At 36.6% G+C, this 12,260-nt stretch overlaps 1 protein-coding gene across 1 annotated transcript; it reads left to right on the top strand.

Annotated features, from left to right (window-relative positions):
* Window positions 1–7,726: 7,726 nt before the first annotated feature.
* On the top strand, window positions 7,727–11,448 carry LOC103981194 (large ribosomal subunit protein uL14x/uL14z/uL14y). The gene is made up of 4 exons (XM_009397829.3): window positions 7,727–7,865; window positions 7,976–8,260; window positions 10,843–10,884; window positions 11,122–11,448. Exons 1-4 carry the CDS (start codon window positions 7,853–7,855, stop codon window positions 11,202–11,204), a joined length of 423 nt encoding a protein of 140 aa, XP_009396104.1. The 5' UTR covers window positions 7,727–7,852; the 3' UTR covers window positions 11,205–11,448.
* Window positions 11,449–12,260: the final 812 nt, after the last annotated feature.

The following is a 12,260-nucleotide window of genomic DNA, read 5'->3' as shown; positions in this document are numbered from 1 at the left end:
CTAAAACAGATATGATCTTTATAACTGATCACAAGAGAGCAAATATTTGCAAAAATAATGAAAAAAAGTGACAAGCAAAATAAAACAATGAATCATTAAATTTGTGAGGAGCAAAGAATTAATTAAAAAGTATATTTATGTTCATTAATTTTTGCTTTACAAGTTTTATGACCAGTGGCATTAATTGAAAAGTGGCATTAACCCTCCTTTCGATATGTCAACTAAAATCAATCAAAATAAAATAAGTGATAAGGGATAATTTGATCGGCCAATCATTGGTGCGGTACGTAGGCTCGTAAGGAATTATTCATTTTGAACGATGGCTCCTTCTAGCGCCAATCTAATAAGGGACAATTTGGTTAGCCGACCATTGGTGCGGCTTGTAAGTTCATAAGAAATTGTTCGCTTTGGGCGATCAACGTACCCATACAGCCATCTTATCAATAAGAGAGACATAACGGACTTACAATTCCTTATTTCTCATACTTATTCTCTTATCAATAAGCAATAAAATCAGCCATCTTATGTCTATAAAATAAGCAAAAGATGGGAATCCTTATGCCGCAATATGTCAAATATGTTAGATTAGTTCTCCATGATCGATTCTCTCACAGAAGACGAACATTCAATCGACCATCATAAAGTTGGTAGATTTATAGGGAGACACGATGCTGGTGATTGATATTTGCAGCAAAAAGAGAGGGCAATGTGGTGTGCGTTACTATCTAGGGAGTAAGAACAACAAATAATGGCCAATGGCCATCAACAAGTTGCAGAATGCAACAAAAAGAAACGATCTTTGATATGGAAAGAGAAGAATTGTGGACCTAACTGTAGAACTTAGGCAAGGGGCTCGCAGTAAGCCCTCCCTCCGGTAGGGCTTCCGTCAGCAGGAAGCAGATGCAAAATTCCGGCTTTGGATCAAACCAACAAAAAAATGGAGAGGAAGAGGAGGAGGAAATCAACGTCGGACGGACGAAAAAGAACAAAGGGGCGAAGGCTGGGATCGGAATCAATACACTGCAGCAGTCGTAGTGGTGGGGAGGATGATTGAGGTAGGACCTTGAGGAACATGCAACGCCGCTCCGAAGCCTTTTCTCGTCTCGTGCTTCCTCTAACGTGTCGGAGAACCCTCGACCCCCTCCGTGTCTGCTTAAAACCCAGTAATACTTCTCCGAACCTTTTGTTCACACGTAACCCATCAGTCGTTACAGGTAGGGCCCGGTCCCGGTGGGCGATTTGCCCGGCTCCACAGAGACTTCCAGTTAATTCGAAGGTAGAACTTTGGGTACGTAGCAGACTGGTGGACGAGAGTATTCTTCAGGCAAAAACATAGCCCGTCTCGGCCGACTTCAACGTTTCACTTGTAAGGTGCGGGCCCCTCGATTACGTGGCTTATTGCGAGTCGCATGATTTACACATGATGGTTTGTCTTCTAACATTCGATTCGCACCGTATCTTCTACAAATGTTTGTTTAAGTGATAAGATTGCAGATGAAAGCTCGAATCTAAATATATACTCCGAAATGTAAAAGTTGCATTTGATGGAAAATAAGTTTTTTCTTTTCCTATATGCTGATGTTAGCAACAGGACATTCGGATCAAATCCATACAGGATCCGACTCCGAATTTGGCAGAACGAACTATTCAGGTAAATAAATCAAAAGCACGATCGCATGCAGAACTAAATCTTCAAGCAAACCTACAAGTGTTCTAACGCGCTAACATTTAAAGCATCTAATCTAAAAGAAGAGTACGAAGGATAGACGAAATGGATTAAGCGGAGCGGATAATTGCAGAAGCATAGCATACCAGCAAAGTTTCTTTAGCTCAGGAGACAGAATCCGTGAGTTGATTCGCTTTTCTTTTTCTTTTTCCAGGGCAAGTTGCCTCCAATGCATAGATAAGCCTGCACAAGAAACAGTGGCATGGAGCTCTGTGAATACAATGATTCATTTGTTACATCAAGATATAATCATGTACAATGTATCTTCAATTATATATATATATATAGTTGATACCGGATAGTGAGAGTCGGTGTAATGACAGATACGAGGGTAATTTAATGGAGTGGTAGGTAACCAAGATGACAAGATCGGTACCAGACTGAGCTTTAAAACCTTGGATCAAAATGGTGAAATATCTATGGAATAACTATAGTTAATAGCTGTGTAAACAACAAAGAGGCAAAGTCTAACCATTAGGAGTTTTGTTAAGATCAATTCTGCTAGTAACAAGTGTTCACAAACACAAGGGAGCATCATATGCCCAACAAAAAATAAAATAAAAATTAATTTTTTAAAACAGATATTATCGGATTGTCAAACGATGATTGTACGTGAAAAACACCGAACGATAAAATCGCATCAAGAGGGTAAGACGATTTAGGAGAGATCGTATATCCCCAAATCGTAGATCCTAGTCCATGGGATGAAAGAACTCTCGTGAACTCCTCTCTAGTGGTAATCCATAAAGCGGACACAGTGATGATGCACCTCCTTGATCAACGGGTTCTCGTTTTGTGATCATATACCACTATACAACAACAATTAAGAGAGGGACCAGCTCTCTTGCTGTCCTCTCATAGCTCACGATAGGGAGAGATAGGGGGACGAGGAGAAAAGAAGCCGACAACTATAAAGGTCTAACCTATGATCCTTTGAACCCCACTCTCTTATTTATAGAGAGCTCTTCTTACTAACCCTAATGGATCATTCTTAGTGGATATTGGATTCTCATTCAATAAGTACTAGCTTAATGGTTAATGAATCTCCATTCAATAACAATTTAAACTCTCTATTAGGTCTCACCCAATGGATTTATTAAAAAAACTTATTAGATATTTTATATCTAATACTATATTTGTTGCGTCATCCACCATATGTGTATAACCTTCTATGTCCAATACCGAGTTTACTATGAGTTGCACTTGTTAGAACCCATTTTGACCCAGAACTCATTTTAACTCTGTAAATTATTATTCTCATAATAATTCACTCAACTCATTGACTATGAATATATTAGGCCATTACGCCATAGTCCCGAGATTGTACGAAACTAATTTATTTGATATATCTACCCTCAATTACCGTGTATCGATAGATCCTTATCCATCTAATATCCTATAAACCATATATTGGGCATGATGTTATCATGCCCATATAAAATCCACGCGAGCCTTACTCTTATCGGATTCTTCTAGAGAACTCTTTCTCTTTTAATCCGAGTAAACTCAATCAAGGATTTACAAGGATTTACATGACTAAGAATACACAGGATATTCTTCTCATGATATCAAGAGTAGATGATTCTTTATTTACACTTAATTATCTTTGTAAGGTTGGTTGTCATTCTCAATGATCGTTTATATTAGATTTAAAACTTTCAGACCTATAAGTTTGGTATTAAAGAACAGAATACTCAAACAAGACATCCTTGGTATCTCAAGTCTAAGGGACATATACACAATTAAGATTATGGAATCGCTATCTGATGATGAGGTATCATTAATCATCTAGCATTTTATAAATAGATCATTCAGTAAACTCATTATTTAATGAGCACATATACTATATCCCTATTATCCCCTGTGCTAGATGTTGAAAAATCTTGGGGGGCGACATCACATGCGCAGCGAAAGAACAGAAAATAAAATCTCTAATTCCAAAAAATATGTTCGTAATCGTGCGAAGATTTATATGTAAAATTCATGAAACAGAAAACCACGTGTGAGATAGATTGTGTTACTTAAGAAGATCGTATATCCTTGAATCCTTATAGATCTCTAGGAGAGGGTGAAGGAGATTAAGCGTCCTCCTCTATAACGGTGATCCACACAGTAGGGTTGTGACAATGCACCTCAAAACTCCAGGCCTACTCTGAAGTGGAGAGGGGGAGGAGAATAAAATAGGCAAGCAAAATGCTCTAGCCTATAAACCATTGATTCTCTCATATTTATAGAGGTCTCCTATCAACTTAACCCTAATGGATTCTCCCATATTAGATATTGAATCTCCATCAAACTACCCAAACATATTAGATTAGTGGATCTCTATCCAATAACATCTCATGGACTCTTATTAGATCTCATCCATAGGATCTAATAATTCAATGACTTATTGGATATGCAATAAAATATGGGCTCTAACGGATATCTCATATTTGAACATCTACTTATTGCAATGTTTATTATATATGTGTGACCCTCTAGGCCCCATATCGAGTTGGCTATGAGTCATACTTGTAAGAACTTCTTTTGGCTTAGTGAATTATTATTTTCATAATAATTTACTCGACTCATCGACTACGGACGTATCAGCCCACTACGTCGTAGTCCCTAGATTATACAAGAGAATCAAATATATTAGACTTAACTATCATCAGTTACTGTGTATATAGTTCCTCATCCATCTAATATCCCAAAGACTGTATACCAGACATGGTGTTGTCCGACCCATAGGATTTCTACTTGAGTCTCGCTCTGATCGAATTCTCCCGAAGAACTCTTTCAATCTCAATATGAATAATCCTGGTTAGGGATTTGTCTTAGTAAGAATACATGAGACATTTCTCTCATGACACCGAGAGTGGATGATCCTCTATCGACATTCAATAGCTTTCATAAGGTTGGCCGCCACTCCCAGTGACCGATTATGCTAGATCTAGGACATCCAAACCTATAAATCTGATATCAAAGAATGAAGCACTTATACATGACATCCTTGGTGTCTTAAGTCTAAGGATCAGATACACCATTGGGACTATAGAATCGTTATCTGACAATAAGGCATTATCAACAATTCATCATTACATAAGCGGATCAATCAGTGAACTCATTTCCCAATGAGCATATGTATTTTATTCCTAGTGTCCGCATACGAGTAGCTATGAGACTAGTTGCATCAATTATATGGATGAGTATACAACACACCAGTCTATCCTGATATCTCGATATCCCTCTTGAGTAACCTATGATTGAAATTATTTATAATCTATGTTTAAAGGTGAATCGGTTTTATTATCGTGATCTCATCACGATCCGATTCTTATTGCACGGATCAAAAGACATCACAATGCATATATATAACAAGCAATATAAAGTGATAAATATAAAAAATATAATAAGCATAGAGATTGTATGTCAAGTCACACGTGTATCATTCACATGATTGACTTATAGGGCACATATGACTAGAATTAGATCTGAAACATCCAAACCTATAAGTCAACTATAAAAAAGTAGAGCACTCATATATGATATCATTGGTGTCTCAACTCTAAGGACTAGGTACACCACTAGGACAATGAAATTATTGTCTGATAATAAGGTCTCATTAACCATCCAATATTTCGTGAGCAGATCAATTAGTGAACCTATTCTTTAATTAGTACATATACTGTATCCCTAGTGTCCCCATATGAGTAGCTATGAGACCAGTTACATCTATCATATGGATGGGTATATAGCACACTAGTCTATCCGGTTATTTCGATGTCCCTCTCGAGTAATCGATGATCGGGATTATTTAGGATCTATATTTAAAGGTGAATCGATCTCATTATCGTGATCTCATCACAATCCGATTCTCATTGCATAAATTCAAGGACATCACAATATATATAGGTATATATACAATAATCAATATAAAATAATAAAATATCAAATAATAATAATAAACAAAAAGACTACGTATCATCACTCATGTGATTGGCTTGCATGGCACCTATGACTAGCACCATGCGGCCAAGAATCCTTGCCGTTATGGTCTCCTTGGCAACTAGGAAACCCTAGCTACCAGGGGTACCCCTTGTAGCCAGGAAACCAGGTGGCTACCAATCTTGTAGGTCGAGAGCACCCTTACTGCTTTTGGCCAAGCTGAGAGTAGCAAGCTAGCTATGCTCTTGGCCAAGGCTACAAGCAGCCTTCGGCCAAATTGTATAGCGGCAATAGTTGCTACCCTTTCTCCCCTATTTCGTGATACTAATTTTGGTGACAAAACATTGATCTAAAATACATTTTAGCAAGGAGAAGATGCGTAGCCCAGATCTTAAAACTATGATAAAAATCATAGCAATCACATAAAAATAATTCTACGCGATTGAACATAACACAAGTAGTTTAAAAATCAATCTTTTGCATGAACAACCTGGCTTTGATACTATTATTGGAAAATCTGGGGTGACATCACATGCGTAGCGGAAGAATAAAAAAATAAAATATCATATTTTCATAGAAAATGTTGTGTAAAGATTTGTGCGCAAAAACTCGTGAAGAAGCATTTAATGCACCAAATTCCTTATATACTCAAGTACTCTCCTCCTCAGATATTAATTGAGTTAAAATAAGTTCTGATCGGTATGACTTACGGCCAGCTCGATATTGGGCCTAGAGGGTTACATACATATGGAAGGTGTTGCGATGAGTAAATGTTCATATATGAGATATCCATTGGAACCCCTATTTTATTGAATGTCCAATAAGCCCATAAATTATTGGATCTTATATATGAGTTCAAATAAGAGCCAATTAGATATTATTGGGTAGAGACTCACTAATCTAAGAGACTTGGGTAGCTTGATTGAGATCCAATACCCAATAGGATATGATCCATTAGGGCTAAGTTTGCAGAGGACCTCTATAAATGGAAGAGAACCAAATGATTATATGCTAGACCCTTTTGACTGTCACCTCCTATTCTCCTTGGGGGTGTGTGGACAACAAGAAGGATCGTCCCATCTTGATTGTGTGGTACACGTAGCGAGGAGGATTGTGTACTGATTTAAGGAGTGTCTTCGTAGCCCTTGTCGTGTCGATCACCACTAAAGAGGAGGAAGTTACCTCATACATTCGCACCCACAGATCTGCAGGAATTCAAGAATATACAATCTCCTAAAGTAACACAATCTTCTTATATGTATAATTTTTCGATTTTGTGGGTCATTACACATCAATCTTTACACGACAAGAGAATAATTTTTATATGAAAATCTAAGATTTTATTTTTCTATTCTTATGCTACATGTGTAATGTCGCCCTAGATTTTTCAACATATATTGCTTCTTAAAATTTTGAAATGATGCCCTCAATTTTTTATAATCCTCATAATATTCTTGAGATGAATTAATATAATATTTTTATCCAAATATTATATATATAAGATATATTATCAATTATAATGTTTTGAAAGAGGTTTATAATGTTATAATATAAGTTAATTTATAATATTATATATATATGATGAATTCTTGAAAAAGTTTTATATCTTTGAAAAATTTTTGTAGAGCGTTTAAACTTATAGAATTTTTAACAGAACACTTTTGTTATATGAAAAAAATTAATTTATCTTTTATTTCTATCTTTACGAATCTTATTAGACTCACCTCGCATTACTTAGGACAAGGGGAGGGGGGCGACGATAATGACGAGCAACCCTCTCATGTAGGGGAGGGTCCAATAAGATTGATGAAGGAGGCAATGACCCTCACGTATAAGAGAGGGTTTGATATGATTTTTATTATTTTTATTTGTAGACCTCGTGTGTAAGAGAGAGACTAAATGATCACCATTGTCGCGTATTGCATAAGGACGACTAAGACGTTTCTAACCAGCGATAAAAGTAAAATGATCTTTTATGTTATATATATATATATATATATATATATATATGAATTGAAATCTCATGTAAATTCAAAGCCCACCGGCCGCTAACTTCACCTAGAAGGGCATTCTCGTCAAATAGGATCACCAAAACCCTAAACCGAATGCTTTCCCGCAAATATAAAAGCCGAAAGCATTCGAGGCAATCGCCTCTCATCCGTGGTCGCGTCTAGGGGCAGATCGAGCTCCTCCAAGATGTCGAAGCGAGGTAAACGCTCCATCTCTATCGCTAGATCTATCATTAATCCCTTCGAGATCGGAGAGTTGGGGTCTTCGTGTGCGTTGTTTGAGTGGGATTTGTTGAAACGAGGTTGGCAGGGCGCGGAGGGACGGCGGGGAACAAGTTCCGGATGTCACTTGGTCTGCCGGTGGCAGCGACGGTGAACTGCGCGGACAACACGGGCGCGAAGAACCTATACATCATCTCCGTCAAAGGGATCAAGGGCCGCCTCAACCGCCTGCCCTCGGCCTGCGTCGGGGACATGGTCATGGCCACCGTTAAGAAGGGGAAGCCCGATCTCCGGAAGAAGGTCATGCCCGCCGTCATTGTTCGCCAGCGCAAGCCCTGGCGCCGCAAGGATGGCGTCTACATGTACTTTGAAGGTGTGTTGGTTGCTTCCCGTTTGCAAGCTTCTTTTCCTCTAACGTTCTTCGTTACGGCTTGCAGATTGTTTTGTTTGCAAGTCTTTTAATGTTTACTCTTTAAATTACCTTTATCTTTGCTGCTAATGTTGTGAATATAATGAGAGTGTCTTATGATTACGTCTAGTAGGCTGGATTACTTTGAGCTGTTTCCGTTGAATTGCTCTTTTTATATCCATTGAAACTATTCTCTTGCAATGGGTTGATGTAGATGTTTGATAACATGGAACGAGTTGGTGTACCGCAAAAGTTTATTTTGTACATGAACAATGCTGTAAATTTGAGATCACTGGTAAATTATGTCCGTTTCCAAAACCTAACCAACCTAAATAAGCAAATATTTAGTGATCTTCTTATCTCTGGAGAAAGAGAGTTGGTAATATCTTGCGATGAAACTGCCTCCATTAATTGCATGTATTTTTTTTTGTGACACTTAATATGGTTGAAAACAAAAAGTGCAAGAACCTTGCTATATTGCTCTTTGATTCCTGGATCTGAAACAAGTTATCAAGCTGAAAATCTTAGTGCTTCAGAATATTGAGGATTTGCCCAACTTAAAAGATTTTAACTTGATGAGCATACAAGAGCTGTCTGTTTAGGGTGATTTGGACATCCTTGTGTTGAACAACTTTGGTGGTCTTCGACAGTAGGTGTCTGATCCATTTCTGGTGCTAAAATTTAGGTAGTTGTTGTTGGTGTCCACTTTTTCTTTTCGGTTCCTAGTGTTGATTGTAATTCTATGCAGTTTGATTTTTGTGCTGAAACTTTGTCCTTCCATTCCTTGGATGATTATTTGTAACTTCTAAGTATTTTGAATATTTTGTTCATTGTTGTGTTAGTTGCTAACATTATTTATGTAGATCAGTTGCTTTAAGTGATAAGCTATTTAGTATTTTGCTTATATGGTGTTGCCAAATCATTTTCTACAATTTGTGTGATGTATTTGCACGTACAATAATCTGTGTTTACACAGCATGATGTTGTGGTTGTATATATTTATAGTTGTTGCAAGGCAAGTACTTATTGTTGATATAGGAAGAAAAAATTTAACCCTCAATTAAAGGAAAATTATTAAAATATTGTAAATTGAAATTTGGGAATTAATAGAAAACCTTGGAGGTGACTGAACATTGTCCTAGGCATATCCTTCGATCATGTGCAAGTGTTGGTCGAGAAAGCCACCTGAGATACAACCAGTCTTGGACTCTCCAGTGTATATGATCATGGAGAATCAAGGACACTAGTGAAAACAGTGGAGAGATTATTGGAAAAATGGAAGTTGTTGAAAAGATGTAAGTTGTTGAAAATTCATAGGAATATAAAGCTTTGATTGAAAGTTAATTCAACTTGTAAGAATGGAAGTTGGTTTTTCTTTAAATTGAAAATAATAGATTGTGGAAGAGGCTATTTATAGCATTTTTTATCAATAGAGGTTGCTACAATCAAGTGATTCGTGAATGGACGCACAATAGTGAACCATGTCGTGAGTGCTATGAGCGTTGGGTGTCCTGTCTTGGGTCATGCATTGCATGCAATGTAATGTAAGAGCAATAAGTTGTGATGTATGCATATAACGTGAGAGATTGATGCACAATTATGAGTAGATAAAGGGTAAACGAGCAAAAGGGTAATTTTGGATTTTCTTTAAGAGCTCTAACAAAACCCCCATTAAACATGGAATTTTTATTCAAAAAATAAACAACTATAATAAATTTGGTTTCCATGCCTATTTGGTTTCTTGTTTATGCTAATTCACTTGTTTATTTTTTATTGTTGCTTATTTATTTTTAAAAAAATATATTTTTATAGGGGATTATTAGAGTTGGTAAAGAAAACCAAAATGACTCCTTTATGTTTTTACCTTTTCTCTCTCATCACCCTCTGGTCATGTCTCATGTGACATGTGCACATCTCTCATGTGGCATGTTTTCATCTCATCATGCTGTGCCATGCATTTCAAGGAGTGTTTGTTTCAATGCACATGCATAGCTCATGTTGACGTGCCACCAGTGCATTTGCATGTTGCTATGCAGCAACATTTGATTGATGGAAAAAAAAGCTATAAATAGCCCCTTTTGGAGTTTGTTATTTATAATTCAAAAAACACTAAACTTTTAATTCTTTCAAGCTGTTTGCAGTTTGATCAAAATTTCTAATTCCTTTGATTTTCTATTGACTTTAACCTTTCTGACATTTTTAGTTATCCTGATTTCTTTCCACGCTATTGGGACATTTTCTCGATTATCCAAGATTTGGTTCCTAGGTGAGTTGTAGACTAGTTGCATCTTGGGTGGTTTCTTAGATGAATGCCTGTATGGTGGTGAGGAATATGCTTAGGATAGTTTTCGGGTGCCTTGGGTTCTTGTTTTGTTAAATTTATTATTTTATTTTATAAAATTTTAACCTATTTATGCCATAATTAGATTTTTCTGTTTCTGCATTAACATTTAGTGGATTCCTTAGATGCCTTTTGATACATGTCTACTTTTTTATGTTAGTGTAACTTTCATGCATCTAATGCTTTAGCCTTTCAAAACATACAGATAATGCTGGAGTTATTGTCAACCCGAAAGGAGAAATGAAAGGTACGAAGGACTAAGTATCTTTTCACTTAAAAGCATGAGAAGTCTTATGCACTTAGCTTCAAAGAGGTGTAAAGCCATAGAACATATACCGTAAAGCGTAAAGCATGAGAAATCTTGTGCAAACCTTTAATATTGCCTCAAACCTGTAGATGCTTCAGGGTCTTTCTTATTTGTTGTTTGTTTCTTGGACTGGGACATCATAAAATCTTGCTACTTGTCTGTAACAAATTGTTGCAGGATCTGCTATCACAGGACCTATCGGAAAGGAGTGTGCGGACCTGTGGCCAAGGATTGCTAGTGCAGCAAATGCTATTGTGTAATGTCTTGGTTCTTGAGATCTATGCAGATGTTTTGGACTGTGTTGTATTTGTTCCATGAAAATTTTCTGTATCGATGTTAGTCTGAGTTGGTCACTAACTAGCTGATGTTTGCTAGAGTTCTTCGTGGTAAGGATTTGATATTACTGTTATTAATATTGAGGTACTCTAAAACTGATACCGTTACGTTGGTGAGCAGGATGTTGTTATGTTTTATTAGAATTCTTAATGTTTTTTGTTTGATTTATCTAACTAGTATTCTAATCCAATATTATGAAATCCTAGTTGTATGTTTTGACAAATATGAGGATAAATCATGAGCTTGTTAGCCTACTTCTCTTGTTTGTGGTCATCACTAGCAAGTCTTCTATGTTGGCCTATAAATGAACAACCCCTGCTTGTCGGATCCTAAAACTATTGGATCCGACCTGATCATAACCTTAGGGGCTTTGCTTCAGAATTGTTTATCTGCTGTTATTTATTGGACAATCAGATCCTGTGGATCTACATTCATTTGATCCAGTTATGGTCTTAATTGTCCAATATGCGATTTGTGATAAAGGGTGTACGCACCAAATTAGTGTTAATTATATATTATTTTGTGTAGTTACATATTTTAGTAAATTAGTTTTTAGATTTAAAGATTAATATTGAGATTTCTAAAAGTGAAATATTTAATTTTATTTATCTTTATATTATTTTTGGTATGGAAATGATGGGTAAAAAAATAATTTTAACCTATGGTGTTATTAGGTGTCACGGATGATTGTTGTGATTGGTAAGAATGATACAGTGGTTGATGAGAATGCTGAAGAAGAGGATGATATAGATGTCAATGTTTTGCATTTACATTGGTATTGCTTGATAACTATATCGATATCGACAATGATGTGATGACGGGTGGTGCTCATTATTCTTCCTTGATCCTTCATTCTTCTTTCTCTTTTCGTTACCGAATTGGTCTTCCTTGATCCTTCATTCTTCTTTCTCTTTTCGTTACCGAATTGGTATCGACAACGATGCGATGAAGGGTGGCTAGGCTTATCCTTTTTCTCCCCT

The sequence above is a fragment of the Musa acuminata genome, chromosome BXJ3-4, assembly GCF_036884655.1.
Source record: "Musa acuminata AAA Group cultivar baxijiao chromosome BXJ3-4, Cavendish_Baxijiao_AAA, whole genome shotgun sequence".
NCBI classification, from domain to species: Eukaryota; Viridiplantae; Streptophyta; class Magnoliopsida; order Zingiberales; family Musaceae; genus Musa; species Musa acuminata.
Note: the sequence above shows the minus strand (reverse complement) of the source record. Positions and strands in the feature narration are given on the sequence as shown.

What these genes read in the sequence shown, in the direction of transcription:
- LOC103981194 (XM_009397829.3), top strand. An exon ending in CGTCTACATGTACTTTGAAG is followed by an intron (nt 8,261 to 10,842) that starts GTGTGTTGGTTG and finishes CAAAACATACAG; the next exon opens with ATAATGCTGGAGTTATTGTC. An exon ending in CCCGAAAGGAGAAATGAAAG is followed by an intron (nt 10,885 to 11,121) that starts GTACGAAGGACT and finishes AAATTGTTGCAG; the next exon opens with GATCTGCTATCACAGGACCT.